Source organism: Suricata suricatta, chromosome 8 (assembly GCF_006229205.1).
Source record: "Suricata suricatta isolate VVHF042 chromosome 8, meerkat_22Aug2017_6uvM2_HiC, whole genome shotgun sequence".
In the NCBI taxonomy this organism is placed as follows: Eukaryota; Metazoa; Chordata; class Mammalia; order Carnivora; family Herpestidae; genus Suricata; species Suricata suricatta.
Genome location: NC_043707.1, coordinates 36,659,334 through 36,679,938, shown reverse-complemented (window position 1 = coordinate 36,679,938; position 20,605 = coordinate 36,659,334). Strand labels below are relative to the sequence as shown.

The 20,605-nt window shown below is 57.9% G+C and overlaps 4 protein-coding genes across 11 annotated transcripts in view; 2 read left to right on the top strand and 2 right to left on the bottom strand.

Moving 5' to 3' along the window:
- The window catches only part of LOC115297571 (proline-rich protein 2-like), a 782-nt gene extending 141 nt beyond the window's left edge, over positions 1–641 (top strand). The window contains exons 2-3 of the mRNA XM_029945760.1: positions 38–212; positions 298–641. Of these exons, the coding sequence (XP_029801620.1) occupies positions 38–212; positions 298–641 (519 nt within the window). The remainder of the gene's footprint in view (positions 1–37; positions 213–297) is intronic.
- A 526-nt stretch (positions 642–1,167) lies between these two features.
- On the top strand, positions 1,168–15,727 carry NUDT1 (nudix hydrolase 1). Of its 7 annotated transcripts, none has more exons than XM_029946995.1 (5): positions 1,168–1,190; positions 9,200–9,369; positions 14,705–14,850; positions 15,052–15,157; positions 15,359–15,727. In XM_029946995.1, the coding sequence occupies exons 2-5, from the start codon at positions 9,218–9,220 to the stop codon at positions 15,474–15,476; spliced, it is 522 nt and encodes a 173-aa protein (XP_029802855.1). In that variant the 5' UTR covers positions 1,168–1,190; positions 9,200–9,217; the 3' UTR covers positions 15,477–15,727. The 7 variants fall into 7 exon arrangements, with proteins under 7 accessions (XP_029802855.1, XP_029802856.1, XP_029802851.1 ...); XM_029946991.1 differs by lacking the exon at positions 1,168–1,190 and adding an exon at positions 7,052–7,166; XM_029946992.1 differs by lacking the exon at positions 1,168–1,190 and adding an exon at positions 7,293–7,545.
- MRM2 (mitochondrial rRNA methyltransferase 2) lies at positions 1,725–7,066 on the bottom strand. Of its 2 annotated transcripts, none has more exons than XM_029946990.1 (3): positions 7,001–7,066; positions 4,981–5,270; positions 1,725–2,864 (listed from the first exon to the last, which is right to left on the bottom strand). In XM_029946990.1, exons 1-3 carry the CDS (start codon positions 7,006–7,008, stop codon positions 2,422–2,424), a joined length of 741 nt encoding a protein of 246 aa, XP_029802850.1. In that variant the 5' UTR covers positions 7,009–7,066; the 3' UTR covers positions 1,725–2,421. The 2 variants fall into 2 exon arrangements, with proteins under 2 accessions (XP_029802850.1, XP_029802849.1); XM_029946989.1 differs by lacking the exon at positions 7,001–7,066 and adding an exon at positions 6,806–6,978.
- Positions 15,728–15,729: 2 nt separating the features above from the next.
- The window catches only part of SNX8 (sorting nexin 8), a 68,251-nt gene continuing 63,375 nt past the window's right edge, over positions 15,730–20,605 (bottom strand). Inside the window, 2 exon segments of the mRNA XM_029945759.1 lie at positions 15,730–18,365; positions 20,292–20,512. Of these exon segments, the coding sequence (XP_029801619.1) occupies positions 18,255–18,365; positions 20,292–20,512 (332 nt within the window). The 3' untranslated portion in view covers positions 15,730–18,254.

Sequence of the window (20,605 nt, the reverse complement as noted above, 5' to 3'; positions counted from 1 at the left end):
GGACCCCCGACCCGCTCGCGCCCCGCCTTCGAGCCAGCCCCGGCTAGCACTCCGGCCCCAGCTCCCCGGCTCCGCGGACGCCGGCCACGGCTCGCACCCCAGCCCCAGCTCCGAGGACCCCGGCTCCGAGGACCCCGGCCCCAGCTCGCATCCCAGCTCCGAGGACCTCGGCCCCAGCTCCCAGGACCCCGGCTCCGAGGACCCCGGCCCCGGCTCGCACCCTGGCTGCGAGGACTTCAGCTCCGACTCCAGCTCCTAGGACCCTGGTCCCGCTCTCACCCGGATCCCCGTTCCCAGAACTCAGGGTCCTTCCTAGGACGCCAGCCCCTCTCCGAGGACCCCGCTACCGGCTCGCACTCCCGCCCCCAGCTCTAGGACCCCGGCCTCCGCTAGCACCCCGGTCGGGCTCCGGAGACCGAGCGCGAGAGCGGGGCAGGAAGGAGGAGACCAGTGGGCAGCGGGAGGGGGTGGCACCCGCGCCCAGTCTGGACCCCCGACCCAGCCCGCCGCGCACCCTGAACCCTGACGCCCCGCCGCTCACCTCAGCTAGCGGGCCGCTCGCCGCCGCCGCCGCTCAGATCTCCCTCTGCGCCCGCGCCAGCGTATCGCGAGACGTGCCGCCGCATTCTCGCGAGACCTGAGCAAGGCCGACCGTAAATCCCCGAGTCCGAGCATCAGTGCCGGGGGAGGGGGGGGGGTGGTCTCCGCCTCATCCCGGAGCGCTCCGCTCCTGGAGATCGCACTGGAGGGACTCGCACCTAAAGCCGGGCCGAGGGACTGTCGGGCGCCCGCCTTCTCGCGCCAGATGGACCTCCACTGTGGCGGCGGCCACGCACCGTATTGTGTAGAATAGCGCGGCCCAACGGTGGCATCTTGGGGACAAACTTGCTAGTTCTGACAACTCCCAAAATTTTGCTACAGTGTTGGCTTGAATACTTTCTTAGTTTCCACTAGGTCCACTGGAAAAGCAAAATACTCTGCTACAAGGCTACCTCCCAGCGCCCGGTGAACTCCCATAGCCAGCGACCTTCGTCCGGTAACACAGGTCTCACTCCCTCCAGAACCGCCTCCTCCCCGCACCCACCCCACCTGGGGTGAGCGCCCTAGGGTCTGCACTGCGAGGGCCCCAAGGATCTGCATCGCGCTCTGAGAGTCTACACCACGCCCCACGTCTGCCCTGTGCCCTAAAGGTCTGTACCGCCTCCATCACCATGCCCCTCCAGCATGAAATGGGATCGGGAGGAGCCCTAGGAAGGAGGGGTATTCACCAGTCCTAATTGACTACAACCAAAAGTAAAATGAAAAAAGGTTAAACTGGGCCTGCAGCCCACTTCAGAGTGGGAACTGAGCCTGAGGGTCTGATGGAGATTGTGGGGATCAACATCTATTCAGGCTCTCCCTCAACCCCACTCCTAAGATTTAATCAGGGTTACAGTCCACACACACTTATTGAGGGATGAGCACACCTGCAGAAAACATTTTCTTTTTTTTTATGTTCTTTTGTTTTTATTGTTTGAGAGAGAGAGAGAGAGAGAGAGAGAGAGAGAGCGAGCGCCCACGCGCACAAGCAGGGGAGGGACAGAGAGACAGGGAGACACAGAATCTGAAGCAGGCTCCAGGCTCTGAGCTGTCGGCACAGAGCCCACTCCCAGCTCCAACTCACAAGCTGTGATATCATGACCTGAGCCAAAGTCCAACGCTTAACAGACTGAGCCACCCAGGTGCCCCTTTTTAAATTTTTTTAATAGGAAATGGCTTTGAAGAAACAATTTTTATAAAAACAAACTTCAAAGCATGGAAATCCCTGAAATAAATACATCGTGTGTTGTTTCACAGAGCTGCATCAAGTTCCTGGAAGAGGGTAGAAGGAAATAAATGGGCACCCCACAGGGCCCCTTACTTCGGCAAGGTGGATTTCCCACACAAAACAAAGGCCACCCCCTGCATAATTCACAGGAACTTCTTCCCGAATTGCCCCCGGGGAACTCCCGCTGCTTGAAGGGGTTCATTTCCACCTCATTCACCAGAGATGGAAATCAATCCTCAGGTCAAAATTTTGGATTTTCATTCGCATTCGCTAACTGTATAACCACAGCCTGGGTGCTGCCTTCTGGGAGCATCGGTGGAAACTTTCTCTGTTCCTCACTACCAGCCTGAGAGCCGGGAGTTCCACGAAGGTGCATGTCTGGGTTCTCCTTCCTGCTGTCTTTTCATCCTTCATCTCGGCCATGAAATCATGTTGTAGAGACTGTTGTTTATCATATATCCTGGCCAGTGAATACGCTTGTGGTTTATAAGAAAGGCCCCACCCTCTTCTGCCGGCCAAGTCCCGAACCAGCTCGGACCCCTCCAGCCACACTCCGGGAAAGAGCCCAGACCACACTTGTAGGGAACAAGGGCCACAAATGTTGGAGGCAGCCCTCAGTCCTCCACAGGCCGCTTCGCTCTCTGGTACTGTGTAGCCAAGAGGTACACCTCTGAGGACTCCTTCCTGCTGGCTCGAGGCTTCACAGTCCTGGTGTTCTGGAACTGCTCCGCCAGTCTCTTCTGTAACCCAAGGCTTTGACTCCCAGCCCACGTTTTGCAGAGGAATGTCCCGCCGGGGCGCAGGACATCTGGAGCCATGTCCAGAAGGGTTGAGCACAGGCTGATGAGCCTGTCGTGATCCAGGCTCCTGATCCCCGTGGCATTGGGTGCCATGTCACTCAGAATCACATCTGCTCTCCCGCCAGGAAGCAGCTCGTGGACCCTCTGGATGGTTCTCGGGTCAGTCACATCAGCAGGGCACAGAAAAGTTGCCCCCTCCAGGGGGAATATGTGAAGTAGGTCTACCCCAAGCACAAAGCCCACAGGAGCACCAGGATCTAAAGAAGACAGAGTGTGTTATTTATTTACAGCCTGAATCTCCCCTCAGAAATACAAATAAAAAAATAGAAGTACAAAGTGAGGATGAAGGGAAAGAGCAAACACACCAAGATGTAGACACGGGGCCTTTCCTCATACAAACACATGGCAGGGGGTGACAGTCACCTCTGTCCACACAAGAAACGGAGGCCCAGAGAAGTGCCTGTCCCAGAGCAGGTGTCCCGGGGCAGGCACCTGACCCCAACTCTGACCTCACCTCACTCCCCAAGGCCTGCCTGCTCTCTGGGACAGAGTGATTTCCAAGTGCACTTTCTGACAAACTGAAAACAGAAAATGACACACTAGTGCATACAGGTCCTATGGATTAAAGCCACACATCTGTTAGCTTAATCCAATTTCTTTCGCTGCACAAACTATGAGAAGCAAGCCGAGAAAGAGGAAGACAGGTACAGATACCGACCCCTCGCCCAAGTGTGAGCGCACAGGCTCTACAGTGAAGATGCCATCATGTCACCTGCACTGGACCGGGCCCTTGGGCCAGCAGGACTGCTGACCCTCCCCGAGTCCCCCCACACACTGAGGAGGGCCCTGCTCTCCCACATCCCCAGGGATGAGGTAAGGGTGTTGTCACCGGCCGGTCAGGCCAGTCTGCCGAGCACAGAGGCTGTTCCAGGGCGGCATACTGTGGTCTTACTTCCATCTAAGCACTGGGTGTCCAGGGATTTTGCAGGATGCATTTTTCAAAGGAGAAAACTCCATTTTCAGCCCTGGAAAGTAGGTCATCTCACACCCCATTTATGCACCTGACTCTTTTTAACATACCAGGTGTCATAACCTCAGGAAGGGGCCACTAGGGGCAAATAGCTTTGGTCACATTTGTGCAAATTCTGGGAGGAAAAGAAACCCAATCATTCTCTCCACACCCCTTGGCTTTGGCCGCCACTTCCCACAAGGGAAACTTGGCCATTCTCTTCCTCCTCCTGAGGAGCCACTATGCAGGGCCCAGAGCCGTGAAATCAGTAGTTAGGTCCGTGGACAGGCTCACTGGGAGGAAAAGGAACTGAGGTCTCGGACAGAAATCCCTTCTCTTGGGAAATATTTATTGAGTTAAAAAAATTTTTGAACCTGTTCTGGAGCCCCTGGCGACATCCCACATGTGGTAACGAGGCTGATTCTTAGACTTGAACCCAGGGAACGGCACACCTGGCCCCATGCACTCAGAAGCCCACCGAACTCTGCCGAACCTCATTCTTCACCAGGAAAATGGGCATAAGGTCACACTCTTGGTGTCTGACATTGCTGTGGGCCGTCACATCCATCACATCACGCCAACGATTCTGATCCCCTCTGGCCTCACGGCAGGAAGCACAGAGAGAGGGGAGGACGCTCTCCGTAGCGGGGTGCTAACCCCCAGAGGCCCGAGAGCACAGCCGGCGCCCGGCAGGAGGCTGGCTCCGCAGCACGGGGCAAAGTTGCATGCAGCCTACAAGAGCGACACCATTGTCTTCTACACAGAGGGTACTGGTTTCTCTGAACTGGTCAGGGGAACCTTTTCACTTCTTTGTGAAAACCTTTTTTTGGTTTTGTTTTTGTTCTTTATGAAATCCTAAAATATAAGACAGGTAAAAGTTGAGTCCCGCAGGCTGAGCCAGAGGGGAGAACCCAGAGCCTGAGCCTCAAGGCCTCCCCTGAGCAGCACCAGCAGGGCCTCTGGGAGACCCAGGGCTTTGAGGACCAGGCTCTGGAAACCTCTCCGGTCATGGAAAAATGTCAACAGATAAGTGAAAAAAAAACCTGCTTCATCAAGGCTCCAAATCAGTAAGAAGAATGTGGTTTACTATCATCTTTGAAAAAGAAAATGTACCTATGTAGTTACGTGTGCAAACCAAATTCTGGAAGGGGCACCCAACATATTAACATACATAAGGATACAGGAAGATTCGAGGGACGTTTAGTCCCTGTCATAGCTTTCTGCCTGGTCTCTCGTTGTGAACACGTCAGGGTCCCGTTTTCATTACCCCTAGACAAGGAACTCGTCACAAAGTGGCTGGGCCACCTGGTCTGGTGGAGGGCAGCTAGCCCACGCCCGCGGACTCGGGGTGCTCGGAGGCCTACCTGTGCCCCCTCCGTTGACCTTCTGCACGGCCACCTGGCTCCACCCCCCAGGTGCCGCCCCACAGTCCAACACACGCAGGCCGGGCCGCAGGATCTTGTGCCTCTCGTTCACCTCCAGAAGCTTGAAGGCACTGCGGCACCGGTAACTCTCCACCTTCGCAGCCTTCACAAACGGGTCCCTCAAATGGCGTGTCAGCCACAGGTGCTCAGCAGCGGTCCGACCCTTGTGGTGACTCACGGCGGTATGAAACCTTTGCCACTGAAGAGACACACGCACCAGCTCCAAGGACCTGATGAAGAAAATGGGAGCAAACAGGTTGGCATCACACAGATAGGCGGGGCCCCGGTTCAACCCATGTATTTTTAAATTTTTTCTTCTGTTTTTTATTTGAGAGACAGAGAGAGACAGCAGGAGCAGCGGAGGGTCAGAGAGAGAGTGAGACCCAGAATCCGAAACAGGCTCCAGGCTCCGAGCTAGCTGGCAGCACAGAGCCCGACATGGGGCTCGAACCCACAAACCGTGAGATCATGTCCTGAGCTGAAGCTGACGCTTAACCAACTGAGCCACCCAGGCGCCTCATCCCCACGTATTCTTAGAGACAGGCCCGGAGGCCCAAGCGGGGAGGAGACTTGACAAGGTGACACAGCCAGAAAGCAGATGTAATGGGGTGCACCAAGTCCCCCCAAAATGTGTGTGTTCGAGTCCTAAGACCCAATGCATCAAAATAGAAGTGGTATTTAAAGAGGTAATTAAGTACAAATGAGGCTATATGGGCAGGGCCCAACCCGACATGACTGGAGTCTTCTTCAGAAAACGTTGGGACCTCAGTGCTGAGGAAAGACCAAGTGAGGACATGGTTGTAGAAGGCAGACATGTGCAGCTGCAGGAGAGAGGCCCCCACCAAGAAACGACCCTGCAGCATCTTGATCTGGATCTGTGGCCTCAGCCTGGATTTGGGTGGTTTAAGCACCTGGCCTACGGGGCTTTCTTACGTGGCCCGAGGGCACAAACTTTTCCTGGGGCTCTGGGGGACAGCGGGAGAGGCCTCCCCAGGACACACCCTGCCGCTGCAGCGGCCAACACAGGGCCACCAGTCACATCTCCTAATACAACTGCACTCAACCTGAAGGTCAATTTCCAAGTCTCTTTGGCAACGTTAGGTTCTCAACGGCTTACTGACTGCCAGGAGCTCCCCATATGCCCTCCGTCGCCCCCCACTTAACTCTCAGAACAACCCTACAAATTAAGGTCTGCATCCGTGTTTCTCCAGGAAAAAACCGACCGGCTCGGCCACGGCTCCAGGCCAAAGATCCTTCAACAACCCAAGCGTGCTGTCAGGATCTGGGCACAGTAATTCGGTGATCGCTGCCTTCGCAAAGCCCAGGGGTCTCTTGGAAGAGAAAAACAGAGCCATCCCGGGCACCAGAACCAACCCCGGCGGTTGGGGGAAAGCCGGAAAGCGGAGTCGCCCATGCCCTGTCCTCCCGATTTGGGCAGCTGACCTCCAGCACGGTCCCACGTCTAGAATTCGGCCACACTGATCACTAGTGCCGCTGAAGTCTTGTTCCACAGCCCGCAGGCCTGCAGTACCCTTCCCCAGCTCCACCTCCCCCCGCCGCTCCCCCTGCAGCTCTCCCTCACTGGCGCCCTCCACCACCGCCCGCCGCCGCCACCTCCTCCCGCAGCGCCCCTCAGCTGCGCTCTCCACCGCCTCCACCTGCAGCTCCCCCTCACCAGCACCCTGCGCTCTCCGTAGCCCTCCACTCTACGCCCGCCGCTCCTCCGCCCGCCCGCCATTCCTCGGAAGCCTTCCGGACTACTCACTCGCTTCCGATCGGAGGTCCTCCCCTAGACGCTTCGCCGGGAATGACCGTGTCTCTGCGCCCCCTTTTCACGGAAGAAACCAGGGACGCGCCCCTGGCCCCTCCTCCCCACCCCCCGCACGCATGCAGCAGGCGCTCCATTAATGCCGACTGGGCGCACGACCTCGCCCAGCGCCTGAGTCACAACCCCACTCACCGAGCCATCGGCGCGGAACCGCTCCAGTCCCCCTCGCCGGAAGTGCAGCTCTCGCTTCCGGCCCGAGGCCACGCCCCCGGAAGAGGCTCCCTGGTTCGGAAAGCGCGCGAGGGTCCCGGACCTGGGGAGCAGGGACAGCGGAACCTGGGAGCGGAACCGGGGTCGGGGGAGCAGGGGAGCAGGGGAGCCGGGAGGGAGGGTGGTCGGTGGAGCCGGGGAGCGGAGCCGGGTCCTGTGAGCGGGGGACCTGGGACGGGTTTGGGCAGCGGGGAGTCAGCAGAGGGGGGCGGGGCGGGCGGCCTGGTGAGCAAAGGTCGGAGGAAAGGGAACCGGGACCAGGGTCTGAGCCTGGTGTTCTGTGGATATGATGTCTTAAAACCCTGGTGAGGGACCTTGGTTTACCGACCACTTGCCTCGGGGACCACGTGCCCAGGCCTGTTGCAGCCTGCCAGCCCCTGACGTTCGGAGGGCTCTCTGGGGACCCTCTAACGTGGTCCCACGCCACTTGCTCCTGAACTTCAAAAGCCCGGAAGACCCAGATTAAGGTACTGGCTCTGCTGTTTATCTGTGGGTCTGAGTCTCTCTTTGAGCTTCACTTTCTTGATCTGAGAATAGAGAAAGCAAAGCTTAGCTCACAGAGTTCTTGGGTCTGTTAAATAGAATGATTTTTTTAAAGAGGTAGTCAGTGCTTAATAAGTGATAGCTGACATTCCTGGCATCCTCCTCACTGTAAGAGTTGCCATGGGAAAGCAACTGAGCGGCCACTTTGATGTGGAAGGCTGCAAACACTGACAACCCCCACTTGCAAATCTGGGATGACCCAAGCCATTTGAAAAGCACCAGCGGCCATTTTATTGCAGGCCAGATAACAGATCCAGGCGCCACCAGGACTGCCGACCCCCACTCTCAATCTGGACGGTCTCACCATGGAATTCCAGCATCTTCCTCCCCACCGAAGCACTGTAAAGCCTCACCATGGAATTCCAGCGTCCCCCTCCCCACCGAAGCGAGCAGCCAATTGAATCCTGCCACCGTCCAAAGATGCCCCTACTTGGCTATCGGCCCACCTGAGCGCAAACCCGGAACTCCTGCACCCATAAAAGACCTTGCTCTCCCATACCAGGTGCGACTTCCCTGACTCCCCGCTCCAGAGTCACGGAACCTCGCCCGGGAATCGCAGATCCCAATAAAGGCCTTCTTGGCTCCATAACGTGGTCTCTTTGTCCCCCCATCTCTGCCTCCACTCACCATCACAGGTCACTCAGGAAGCCAGGGCGTCAGGCATGAGCCGGTGAACATCACGACAAAGCTCGCAGGCAGACAGCTAGGTCCAGCCAGAGAGCCCCACTTCTCCCAGACCTGCCCCCAACACCAGACCCCAGCTGCAGGTCTCTTTTTTCCGAACACTGTGACCTCCCGCAAGGAACCCTGCTCCTGGATCCTGCCCCTCACCCGGTGTGGTCTGGTGGTCCCCTGGCTGGGACAGGGATGGACGCATGGAGGATTTGGTCCGTGTCTCCAGCAGAGACCCAGACGTCACTCTTGGAGTTTTCCTCTGGACCATGCACACCCGTTTGAGCAGGAGGGGCCCGTGTGGCTGCTGTGCCAGAGCCCAGAGCGGCAACAGTTGTGAGAGGATTATGAACTGTCATGGAAGGAGGACCCACCAGCCGTCACTGGGCGGGCTCTCCACTGCCTGGAGCAGGAGCCGGAGCCAGGAGCACCACGGGACTTTGTAGGACTGCTGCCGCTCAAGTGCAGAAGGCAGATCCCAGTAGGCCCAAAGAAAGCCCCACTGATGAAAAGGCTAAGGCCAAAAGCCTGACCCGAGAACCATCGGGTAACCTGCATGGTTATGTTGGGGGCAGTGGAGCACTGGGGGGTGAATGCGGGCAAGAACAGCCATGTGCTGAGAGGGGGAAGGGGTTAGGGCCCTTGCCTACCCTGCTCCATCAGCCTGGGCATTCTAAAAGCCTGAACACTGGTGTCCCTGGATTCAGAGGGCCAAGCCTCTTTCTGCCACCTTGGCTCATTTGTCCAGTAACTGGTTTCCAACCACCATGAGGCGAGCCTCCCGTGGCACAGCTGGGAGATCACCACCAGGCAAGCCCCCTCTGCCTTCTGCAGCACGTGCCCATCTCACCTGGCCCCTGGCCTCTACCCAGGCCCAGCTGACCCAGCTTTCTTGCCTTCCTCTAGGGGTCCCCAGGGGGGAACATGGGTGCCTCCAGGCTCTACACGTTGGTACTAGTGCTGCAGCCTCCACGAGTTCTCCTGGGCATGAAGAAACGAGGCTTCGGGGCCGGCCGCTGGAATGGCTTCGGGGGCAAAGTTCAAGAAGGAGAGAGCATCGAGGACGGAGCCAAGAGGTGAGCGAGGGGTAGGCCTGACCACAGAACCAGCTCCCAAGGAGACAGCCTGGAGTGCATTATGGCGCCCTGGGCCTCAGTTTCTTCATCCAAAAAATGGGAATAATAGGTAACGGTCCTGCCTTGCAAGAACTGTGGAGATTAAGTGAGGACATAACCATCAAGGATTTGGAGCAGAGGGCACGGGAGCTGTTGCCGGGGGTGCGGGAGTGGATTTAAGGACGCATTTGGGAAGCCACTGTGCCGTGGCGACTTCTGGCTGATCAGGCACACGTTCAGGGAGCTGATGAGCAGCGCTCCTATCTGAGTCTTTTCACACATAGTCTCCTTTGGTGCTCCGCAAAGCCCGCCTCACTCGGGCAGGAACCGGAGCCCAGAGAGGCCGACCTCTCTGGTCTGAGACCACACAGTTCTCCAACATCAACCCCACTGTCCTTCTGTGTCCTTGCGTGAGGATAACACGAGATCGCATGTGCAAACGTCACAAAGGGCCACACAAACCTTCACGACTCCCGATGGCATTCTGAAGGAAGTTGTGACCTTAATCTAGGCCATTCTCCCCGCGGAAGAGAACAGGTCCCCACACATGTAAGGCTTCTGGAAAGGAAGTCAGCTGTAGGTGCTGCAGCCCCCTGGTTCTCAAGTTTGGAGTTTTGTAAACATCACAACCCACACGAGAAATGTTTACGTTCTGATACAGCTGTGCTCTTACCACACAAGAGGAGGCGTGAATGTCATTCCACCAACACAGGGCCTGTCCTTCATTTCTATCAGTTGCCGGTCACCATCCACCACGTTGACTTCATGATGCACAACCGGGCCAAGTCCTGAGTTTGAACAGCCGCCAGTGTGGTGGCCTTGGCGTGCACCTCCCCCGCCCAGGGCCCAGGGTGCTGCCACGCTGCTGCCTGGGGTCATTTGCTTGGGCAGCTGCTAGGCAGCGTGGCCGGGCTGCCTGGAGGACACACAGCAGGGACACGGGCCAGTCTGCTGAAACTCGGTCTCTGGAGGCATGCTACATGGGGAACAAGGACAGAAACAGGTGGAAGCCCGTGCCCCCCCCCACCTAAGCTGTGCTCGGTGTCAGGACATAGGGAACAGGTCCCAACCGCCCCCCTGCAGGGCTCCCGTCTAGTCCGGCAGCCAGGTTCACAGGGATATGTTTGCAGAGAGTGGGCCAAGCTATTTGTCCAGAATAAAGAGCGAGGGCAGACAGCTGGGCACTAAGGAAAACTCCCAAAGGAGCTGCCATCCGGTCTGGCGCGAGCAGGTGGAAGGCGAGAACGAGGCCTCCAAAAAGCACTGAGGGCCGAGGCCAGGGCAGGGCAGGGGACTGTGGCAGGGGCCTTGGGGGGCTTCCCGTCAGCCCCAGACCCCCCTGGTGATCAGGAGACTTCCAGGCCCCCCGATTTCTCAGGACCTTTTCCTCCTGTCCTCTCGCTGTTAGCATTTCCCGAATGGGGTGGCCAGCAGTTGCCCCAGAGCCTCTGTACTGAGTGTGAGGATTGCCTTCCCGCCGTGCAGGCTGCAGGCTGGGCAGGAAACGAGCTCCCAGGATGAGAACCACATGATCTCTATCCCCCATTATAACCAGCACCCATCCAGGTCCGCCTCCCTCCGCTGCCATGTCCAGATCACCCCAGGCTCCCACCTGGGCTCCCTGCTCTGCCCTTTCCCTCCTGGGTCCATTCTCCACACAGCCCCCAGGGGACCTTGCTGAAACTGGGTCAGGGTCTCTCCTTCATGTGTGAAGTCCCTTTATTTACTTCTTTTTTGCATTTTACTTACTTTAGAGAGAGCGCAAGTGGGGGGAGGGACACAGGGAGAGAGAATCCCCTAGGCTCCCCGCTCTGCACAGAGCCTGACTTGGGGATTGAACACACAACCGTGAGATCATGACCTGAGCCAAAATCCACCAGCCGAGCCACCCAGGCACCCTGTGAATCCCTTTAGTAGCACCCAGTGCTGGTAAACCAAACCTCCTGCTTCACCCAGGGAGCCCCCACGTGGTCCAGCTTCACCCTTCTCCCATCGTGGCCACTCAGACACCCCCAGCTTGTCACCCACCCCACTCTGCCTGGCTCCTCACCTGGCTGACTGCCCCCCCCAAGTCTTTATGAGGCCAGGACTAGCTAGAGATGTTGTGCACACTTGTCCTGAAGTGCATGTGCACTCGTCTTCACCAGGGAGCGTTTAAGAATGGGCCCATCCTGTAGCCAGCACGTGGAGCAAGAGATGGAAAGAGCCACCTGCCTACGGGCCTCTTGTCACAGTTGAGTACCTGGCCTGTTCTAAAGCGTCACCTAAGTGTGGGCACGCAGATGCATCCTCTGGTGTCTGCCCCCCTCCCCAGACGTCAACCTGTGTGCAGTTCAGCTCGAACCCCAGTCACTGCCTCTGCCCATGTCAGGTGCATGGCCACTAGGTTGTCTGTGGCACAGTCTTGTGCGCTGTTCTGCCAGCCACTCCCCTGGGCAGGGGTGGGTGGGTAGAGATGTCCAGCCTTCGCAGGCACCTGCCAGAGGTCCAGGGGACCCTGCTCACGGACGCTCCCTCCACACCCTCACCATCGAAACACATTTTCTGTGATTTCAACCTTCTAGGTGGGACAATACCGACACTTCAGTGAGGATTTGTTTGCCCCAGGGGCTGAGAAACGCAGTGCCTGCTCGTGTCCTGGTGTCTCTGGGCCAGCTCGATGTCTTGGTTTTGTGAGGTGTCTGCTCAAGTCTTTTGCCCATCTTTTGAAATCGGGCTGCCTATCTTAGAGATTTGTAGTTTTTTTACATTTTACATCTTTATTGATTTTCTGCTTGAAATGTCGTTAGGACAGTGGATTCATCAGTTTCTCTGTGCAGTCCCGTTCATTTTTGCCTCCTAGTGCATTCGTTCGTGTTAAGGACTGTGTCGTGGAGAAGTGGCGCCTTCCTCAATACATAATCCCCTTTGTTCCGACGACTCTTGTTGAAGTTGGCTCTACAATCCATACAGACACCCCAGCTTTCCCTTGACTAGTGTGAATTGGGTATGTTTCCCTTCGTTTACCTTTAATCTGTGTTTCTCCATCTTTATCATCATATACTTTAGGCTTTTCATCTGTCTATGCAGCCTGGGTTCCGTGCGGGCAGCACACGGCTGGTGTCCTCTTTAGATCCACTCTGACGATCTCCCCCTGGAGCCCGTGGACCGCTGGTGTCCCGAGTGCTGGCTGACACAGTTGGGTTAGGATCCACCATGTTCGGTACTGTTGTCCCTTTGTCACCCTTGTTCTCTGTTCCTGGTTTTGGCTTCCACTCCTTTTCTCCGTTCTGCGGTCTTAATTGAGCACTTACAGGATTCCATTTTCTCTCCTTTCTTAGCAGGTCAGCTGTACTCATTTGTTTTAGTATGCACCTCAATGCTTGCATAGATCCCAAGTGCACTTTCAAATAACACTGCCCCCCTCCCCCGCCCCATGGGTGGTCTGAGGGCCTGGTGACAACGAACCTGATTCCAACCCCCATCCCTGTGTGGTCACTGTTCACTTTATACATGCACACGCACTCATGGGGCGTGTGGAAGCGTGTGCGTGTGCGTGCACACATGGGGCGCATGGAAGCATGTGCGTGCACGCACGGGGCACACGGATGTGGCTACATCATCCCAGTACCGTGAACAAACTCTTACCCACTGGATCAGTCAAGAATAAAAACCAAAATCGTTTTATTTTGCCTTCACTCCCTCCTTCAGTGCTCTCGCTTTCTTCATACAGATCAAGGTTCTGGAGGTGCGCTTCTCCCTGAAGAACCTGCTCTCCTGTTTGATATGTAGCTCGTAAGAGTCCTTCAATTTTTGTTTGAGAATGTCTCTATTTCTCCTTCCCTCTTGATGGGAGGCAGAGTACGGAATTCTAGGTTCTCTCAACGTCAAGTATTTCACTCCCTCTGTCCCTGCTCACTCTGTTTCTGGGGCGCAAGATTCTAACTCTCATCCTGGTTCCTCTGCAGGTCAGGTGCTTTTTTTCCTCCAGCCTCAGGATCTCTTCTTTTTCTTTGATTTGTTGCACTTTGAAGGCAATGTGCCTGGGGGACAGTTTTCTGGTGTGTCTCGCTTGGAGCTCCTGGACCTGTGGTTCATTGATGTTATTTTAGGGAAATTCCCAGTGACCTTTTCAGTTACTTGTCCTGTTTCTTTCACTCTTCTCCTGTCGGTGTCCCCATCACACGTGGGCCACACCTTCCCTGCCTGTCCCACACCTGAAACTTTCTTCTGTTTTGCCCCATTTCTGTTCTCTTTGCTGTTCTGACCTCAGGCCCGCTCCGCCGTATCCTGGAGCTGGCACACACCAAAACTGCTCAAATTCCTCAGGGTGCAGGACATCGCCCTGGTGTTGGGGGTAAGCTCTGGTCTGAGTGCGCGCGAGGTATTCACCGTCGTGTGTGTGCGACGAAGGCCCTGAAAGACCACAGAGACGACAACGAGGGTCCTTTCTGGTGGCATGTCCGTCTGCCCAGGGTTTGCTGGGTGGTCCGTGGCAAAGAGGTCATTGCAGGAATACTTTGGGGGGCACCTGAGGGGCTCAGTTAAGTGTCCAACTTCAGCTCAGGTCATGATGTCACGGTTCATGGGTTCAAGCCCCGCATCGGGCTCTGTGCTGACAGCTCAGAGCCCAGAACCTGCTTTGGGTTCTGTGTCTCCCTCTCTTTCTACTACTCTCTCAAAAATAAACAAACATTAAAAATTAAAAAAAAAACAAACTTTGAAACTGGCACTGGCATCGGAATAGGGGCGTCTGGCTCTGCTGCTGGTGAGGCACGCTATGCTTGGATGGGAGAGGGTGCCCAGGAGGAGGTGATGGGACAAGACAGGCCCCAGCCTCTGTGGGGAAGCTGGCTTGAGGGTGGGGGTGTCCCCCCAGTGGACCAGGAACGTGTGCGCGGAAACCCAGTCTGCTCCTGCACCCTCCAAGCCCAGGTGTGAGGACAGGTGGGTCTTCCCGTTCGGGGCCTGGGTTCCCACAGCCCACAAAGTGGCACTCGTGGCTGTTGCCCACCCCTGCAATCCCCCAGGAAGGAGCAGGAGCTGAAGGACTGAGTGGGAGATTCCCAGCTCTCCCATGACCCTCAAACAGAGGAGCTAAGCCAGGCCCAGGCTGCCCCATGGTCCACAGGGTGTTGAACTGGGTCAGCCTGTGCACCCTGAACCAGACACTCTGAACAGCATCAGCTTTTATTCAATGCCCGGATAAAAGCTGGTCACAAAAGGCACATGGGCACGCATGTTTGTAACACCCTGGGCCGGAGGGTGGGTGCACCCCTCCCAGCACCCTGCCTGACTGTGCCTGCTCTTCCCGCAGGGAGCTGCAGGAGGAATGCGGTCTGAAGACGGACACGCTCCACAAGGCGGGCCGGATCATGTTCGAGTTCGAGGGCGAGCCTGAGCTGATGGACGTGCACGTCTTCTGCACAGACAGCGTCCAGGGGACGCCCGCGGAGAGTGACGGTGAGTAGGGGGCCCTTCTCCCTTCCCTCTGTCTCCTGGGGGCAGGCGCTGCACCAGCACCTCGCTCTCAGTCTCACTCCTGCTCAGTGACATCAGGACGCGGCCCAGAAGACTGGACTAGGAGTGCCACCAGACATCCTCCCTGAGGCCAGTGTAGCCCCAAGTTGGACACCGTGCCCCCTCCCCTTCCCTCCACCATAGAAATGCGGCCCAAGTGGTTCCAGCTGGACCAGATCCCCTTCAGTGACATGTGGCCCGATGACAGCTACTGGCTTCCCCTCCTGCTTCAGAACAAGAAATTTCATGGGTATTTCAAGTTCCAGGGCCCCAACACCATCCTGGACTACACACTGTGCGAGGTGGACAAGGTGTAGGCACAGGCCTCGGGATCTGCTTTGAACCCACAGCTCTGTCCATTCACCTCCTGGAGCCCTGAGACAGGGCTGGGGTTTCGGGGTGGGGTGGAGACAAGAACACAGGCCTCCTACTGTTTCCAAATTCTTTGCAGGGCCTGCACACAGCCAGCCCAGGCCTGTGCCCAGGAAGCCGGCTGTCTGTGGCCCCCACACCAGGGCCAGGTTGGAGGGCCAGGCGCCGATGTGAGGACCACAGAGCAGGCTAGATGATGCAGCAACCTCACTCCCCACCTCTCCTAAAAGGGCAAACGGGAACAGTCATGGCCCAGGCTTAAAACCCTGCTCTAATGCATCAGAAACTGTCCCCTCCCTCACCCTAAGGGATAGGCCATCTTGTCCAGATTTCTGACGAGGAAAAAGGCAGCACTTGCTTATATGGAGAACCCACTTTACCCACTTTTATAAATGGGTTTAATAATGGTTATTCATGTGCTTATTGATAAATATCTCAGAACACAGACTGTTTATGAACAACTCATTTATTAGTGTAGTAATTGACGCCTACAGCCTTGTTAAGTGCTCCACACACAGAACCACATCACGAAGAGACAAAGGGGCTCGAATGCAGACAAAACCAGTCCGACCTCAGCCTGTGCAGATTCCGGCAGGCCCATACCCGACACCGCATCTGCAGGTCACCCCTGAGCGCACTGGGCCTAGGCTGGAGGGATGTTGGTGAAGGCACACACCCGGGCCAGGGTCCCCTCCAGCCTTGCAGATTCGGGGTTGGGCTCTGTCCCTGTGGCACTGGGACAATGCAGGCCGTGGGAGACCAGGCAAGGCTGTGGTGTCCCTTCCGCGGTCACTGCCAGGGCAGCAGAGGCAAGCTAGGGTGCCCCTGCACTCCCCGCCCCAGAGCTGCAGGCAGCCTGGCCCTCCTCCCACACCACTGCCTCAGAATCCAGCAGCCCTGGACCATGGCCAGGAAGAAGGCGTTGTGGGGGACCAAAGGTGGCTTCTACTGTCCCCAGCTGACAGGTACAGGAAGGACATGACTCCATCACACGTCCCCAGCAAGTCTCTCCCATGTGCTGACCTCCTTGCAGGGGCTGGGGAGGGAGGGGATGGACACGGAAATGCCCCTCCAGGTAAGCCTTGAAAGCCTTGGCCAGAGCTGCAGCCAAGAGCAGCCGCCTCTAGCTCCTTCCACCGCAGGGAGAGGCTGCCAGGAACACAGAGCTGATGGGGAAAATCTTCTTCAAAAAGCACACGTGAAGTCTTTGGTGCTGGAATTCTCCTTTTTGGCCTGGGAGAGGCGGGCCTCCACATGCCCTGAGGGACCCTCCCCACGCCAGCCCTCCCGACTTCCACGCTGATGCCCACATGTGCCCCCAGCACTCACTGCGTGCATGATGGGGCCTGCTCTGGGTGTCTTCCCAGCTTGACACTGTCACCTGTTCCTGCAGGCCGAGGCAGGCACGTGGGCAGCAGCCAACAGAGGAGGGAACAGGAGGCTTGGAGGTCAGGCCTATGGCTCAAGTATACACAGCACCGGGGTGGGGGGTGCAGCACAGATCCACCGGTGCCTGAGAACCCACTTCTCCAGATGGGGAGCAGAACACAAGCCCGGCCCAGTGACTGAACAGTGCCCCTGCCTGCCGGGCTCTGGGGGTACACTGCCCCTTCTCAGTACACGAAGGCACGTGCCACAGTCCCGGGGCCTCGGGCTGTGTGGGGCACAGAAGAACCCACCCATGGGGAGACGCAGGTATCTGCCTGGGCCTAAAAAATACTTCCCCCCCAAGGGGTGATATGCTAGAGCTCCTCGGGGAAGCCCACCTGTCCAGGGTGCAGGACACCCCTGTGTGAGGACACACACCTGCCTTCAGACTCTGAAAGCCCCTGGAGTGTCCACCACCCCCCATGTAAGAATCTCCGGAATCCCACAGTGCAGTCAGAACCCTGCTCGGGCCCGGGGCAGGGAGCTCAGAGGGTTCCAGGCCCAGGAGGAAGGTGCCACCGCCCTGGCCCTGTGGTGTTTACATAAGAGGGATTCAGAGCAGGAAGTGCTTAGAGGCCCCAGGCACACGCTGACCCCAGAGTTCCCAGAACAGATCCCCTCCAAGACCGCCTGGAATGAGGAAAGAGGCTCTGAGCACCTCCTAAAACAAGGGGATCAGTGACAGCCACACAGACCCCCCCCCCTTCCAGACCCCAGCTGGAACGTGGTCCGCCTGCCCTCTGCCCTTCCAGCCCTCCACGCAAGCTGCCGCCTCCAAAGACGGGCCTCCCAGCAACCATGAGGACACAGCTGGTGCTGTGGGGGAACAGGGGGACAGACAGCAGAAGCACCACTTCACCTGTCCCAAGCACCGCAGACCAGGGGGCACACGACAGGGCCATAGTATGAGGGAGGGACACAGGACACTTCACCATAGACGCCAGCCCAGACCAGGGCCCTGTGGCACTGACCTAGGCCTGTCCCCTCCAGATGGACACCATCTGTGCACACATGACCCCAGGCCCCGCCATACACACACCTGTCCAGGGCTGCCTGCTGGCCTTAGCTCATCGTCCACCCTCTCACTGACCGGTCCCTCAGGTATGGTCACATCACATCTGACACAGAGGTCCCATCCTCACTCTCCATGGTCAGTGGCCCAGACCCTCCTGACCCTCCAAACTCACAGGGGCCCCTGCACAGGCCCCCAGGCACCTAATGTGTGGAAGCCATCCTTACCGCCCTGACCTCCCGGGATCCGAGAAAACCTTTCTGGGGAGCCTGAATCCTTGACCACCAGGCTCACAGGCGGGGGTGGCCTCTGGCCTCCCTGGATGCTCAGAGGCCTGGGGTCACACCCTCAGCCCCACCTCCCACAAGGGGAGCATCCTAACCCCAGCCCCACCCGGCCTGAGGGTCAGCCTGACATGGGGGACCCCATGGTGGGTGGGGGGCAGCCACTATCTGAAGGGAATTAAACAGGAACACGCCATTTGGAAAGAGATTTTAGTGAGGCCGCCCAGAGCTCCCGCCCCAGGCGTCTGGCACTAGTGAGGGGACACGCCGTCCTGCAGGGGCCTCGGCTGAGTCGGGGAGCCGCTGGGTCCGGCAAAGAGGCAGTTTAGCTTGGGCTTCAGGTCGTTCCACACCTTGCTCATCTGGAGGAGGAGAGGGGGCGTCGAGGAATGAGACCAGCCACGAGCCAGCGCCACGATCCCATGTGTCCATTCCCTGCAAAGCCCCCCTGACACAGCCCACCTGGAGGCCCAGGTCACTGCTCCCAGAACCACGGGCCCCTCCCCCCCATGCTCCACCCCTTCCTCCCCAGACAGCCTGGAACCAGGGGAGACCACAGGCCCCTGAACGCGGGCCCAAGCGCCACAAGCCTGCTCAACACAGAGTACTCAGAAGAAACAGCTGTGGGGCAGTGTCCACCACTGTGACAGCTCACAAGCACGGGCCTCCTGGAATGGCAGAGGCCACTGAGACCACTCAGCCACAGAAACTCAAGTGGACAAAGCACATGGTAGCAGGACAGGCCGCACCTGCACACACGCTGGTACCCAGGCCAGGGAGGAGGGAGGTCGGAGGTCAGCACTGGTGGCAGTGGGGCTCATGTGACACGTGTGACAACAGAAAAGCAAGGTGTGGCCCTGAGAACACATAGAAGCAAAGTCTAGTCTCCACACAGTAAGGCTGAGAAGCCAGGAAGTGACTCTTAACAGAGAAATCGAGGCTCGGGGTCACAACACCAAACTCAAGTGGAGGGCAGACTTCTGGCTGTCCTGCCTAGGCTCCCCCAGCCCAGCACCCACCGTGCTCTATGCAAAGCCCAGGGCCTAACTCCTGGCCTTTAGGGATCTGAAGCAGTGAGTGTGAGATGGATCCCAAAGTCCACCGGCACAAGCCCTGCACATGTTTCTGGCATAACTGGTTCTAGAGCAGAGCCTGAGCCACCCACTGAGATTCTTGGTCACAAGTGCCCCCGGCCGCTGACGACCTCCACCTTCTAGCCCTGCACCAGCCTCCAACCTGTCATCCACGTTGTGGACTGCACACCTGAGCTCCCACAACATGCTATCCATCCAAACAGACCTGTACCCACCCCAAGTGTGGGCTGCACATGCCTTCACCAGAGTAGGAAAAGCCTGTCCCTCCCCAGCTGGCTGAGGAGTCAGGATCCCCGCCCCCATCAGTGCGGTCCCCAGGGACAGGGACACTGTATTCTTCCGTGGGCCCAGCGCAGCCCCAGACCCTGGCTTCTGACAGCCCATCACCCTCCAGATGTCCAGGCCAATCCTGGAGGCCTGGGAGGGGCAGGTCACATGCCATCTTTCAGAAATGGAAACTTGCCATGGAGACTCAATGACATAACCAAGGCCACAGGGCTCAGACAGGCACAGATCCGGGGCTGAGAAGCAGCTCTGCAAGTTATGGCCTGAGTCCCCCACTGTATCAAGGACCCATCAGCAGGTGACTCTGCTCCCAGGGCTGACTAAAGGCGTCGCAGGAACCCGGGACCCACAATGTCAGAAAGCAGTGGCCAGCAAAACCAGACCCACACGGGGACCGTTTACAAGGTTCCTCAACCCTGGCCTGACACACAGCCTTCCAGGCTGTCTGGACAGGACACACCTGTCCCCGTCTGAGAAGCAGAGTCCCAGACAGGCTACTGCAACAGGGCCCTGGGTCACGCAGGCCAGGTAGGTGTCAGGGCAGCTCTCAAGCCTCAGGACAGGCGCCACACCTCCTCCCCACTGCTGGGCTGCCATCTGGAGACGCTGACCGCGGGGCGGCTTTACCCCAACTCTGAAATTCCTCCAGGAGAGGAGAAATACTTCCTTCGCTGTCTCCTGCTGCCCAACCTCTCCCCCCAAGCACGGCAGGGCCAACTTCACCGCTGCAGTTCAGGCTCCATGTGAGACTAGCAGATTTGAACAGGCCTGTGGAGAGGTCCCATCCCCCGCCCCACCCCATCCCCAGCTCACTCCCCTCCCCATAACTCTGCAGGGCCAGGTGCAGGGTGCCAGACTTGCAGACAGAAAGGTGCTGGCCGAGACCGGGGCCGGCACAGGGAGACCCACCTCCTTGTGCCCTTGGATCTGTGAGTTGACAAAGGCACCGAGGATGTGGGAGGTGAGGGGCAGGTAGACGTGGACCAGCTGCATCTCCTGGTGCAGGCAGTACAGGGCGAAGTATCCCCTGAGCTCCATCGTCTGGATCGCATTCTCTTGCTGTGGACGAAGTAGGCACGCTTGCACCCGGCCCGGCGCACACCACGCGGTGCCACCCCGGGCCTCAAGCCCTTCCCTGCATTGCTGCTGCAGGAAGCTCGGGCCACTTACGCCAACCAGGCATCCAGAGGGCACCGCTCTGAGGGCATCTGGGTAGCTCAGCT

Excerpts from the sequence above, each read along its gene's own strand:
- MRM2 (XM_029946989.1), bottom strand. The coding sequence starts at position 6,945 with ATGGAGCGCCTGCTGCATGCGTGCGGGGGGTGGGGAGGAGGGGCCAGG. Across the intron at positions 5,271-6,805 it reads GGACCTCCGATCGGAAGCGA|GTCCTTGGAGCTGGTGCGTG; the intron begins GTGAGTAGTCCG and ends TTTCTTCATCAG. Across the intron at positions 2,865-4,980 it reads GGTCAACGGAGGGGGCACAG|ATCCTGGTGCTCCTGTGGGC; the intron begins GTAGGCCTCCGA and ends TGTCTTCTTTAG.
- NUDT1 (XM_029946995.1), top strand. The coding sequence starts at position 9,218 with ATGGGTGCCTCCAGGCTCTACACGTTGGTACTAGTGCTGCAGCCTCCA. Across the intron at positions 9,370-14,704 it reads ATCGAGGACGGAGCCAAGAG|GGAGCTGCAGGAGGAATGCG; the intron begins GTGAGCGAGGGG and ends CTCTTCCCGCAG. Across the intron at positions 14,851-15,051 it reads GACGCCCGCGGAGAGTGACG|AAATGCGGCCCAAGTGGTTC; the intron begins GTGAGTAGGGGG and ends CCTCCACCATAG.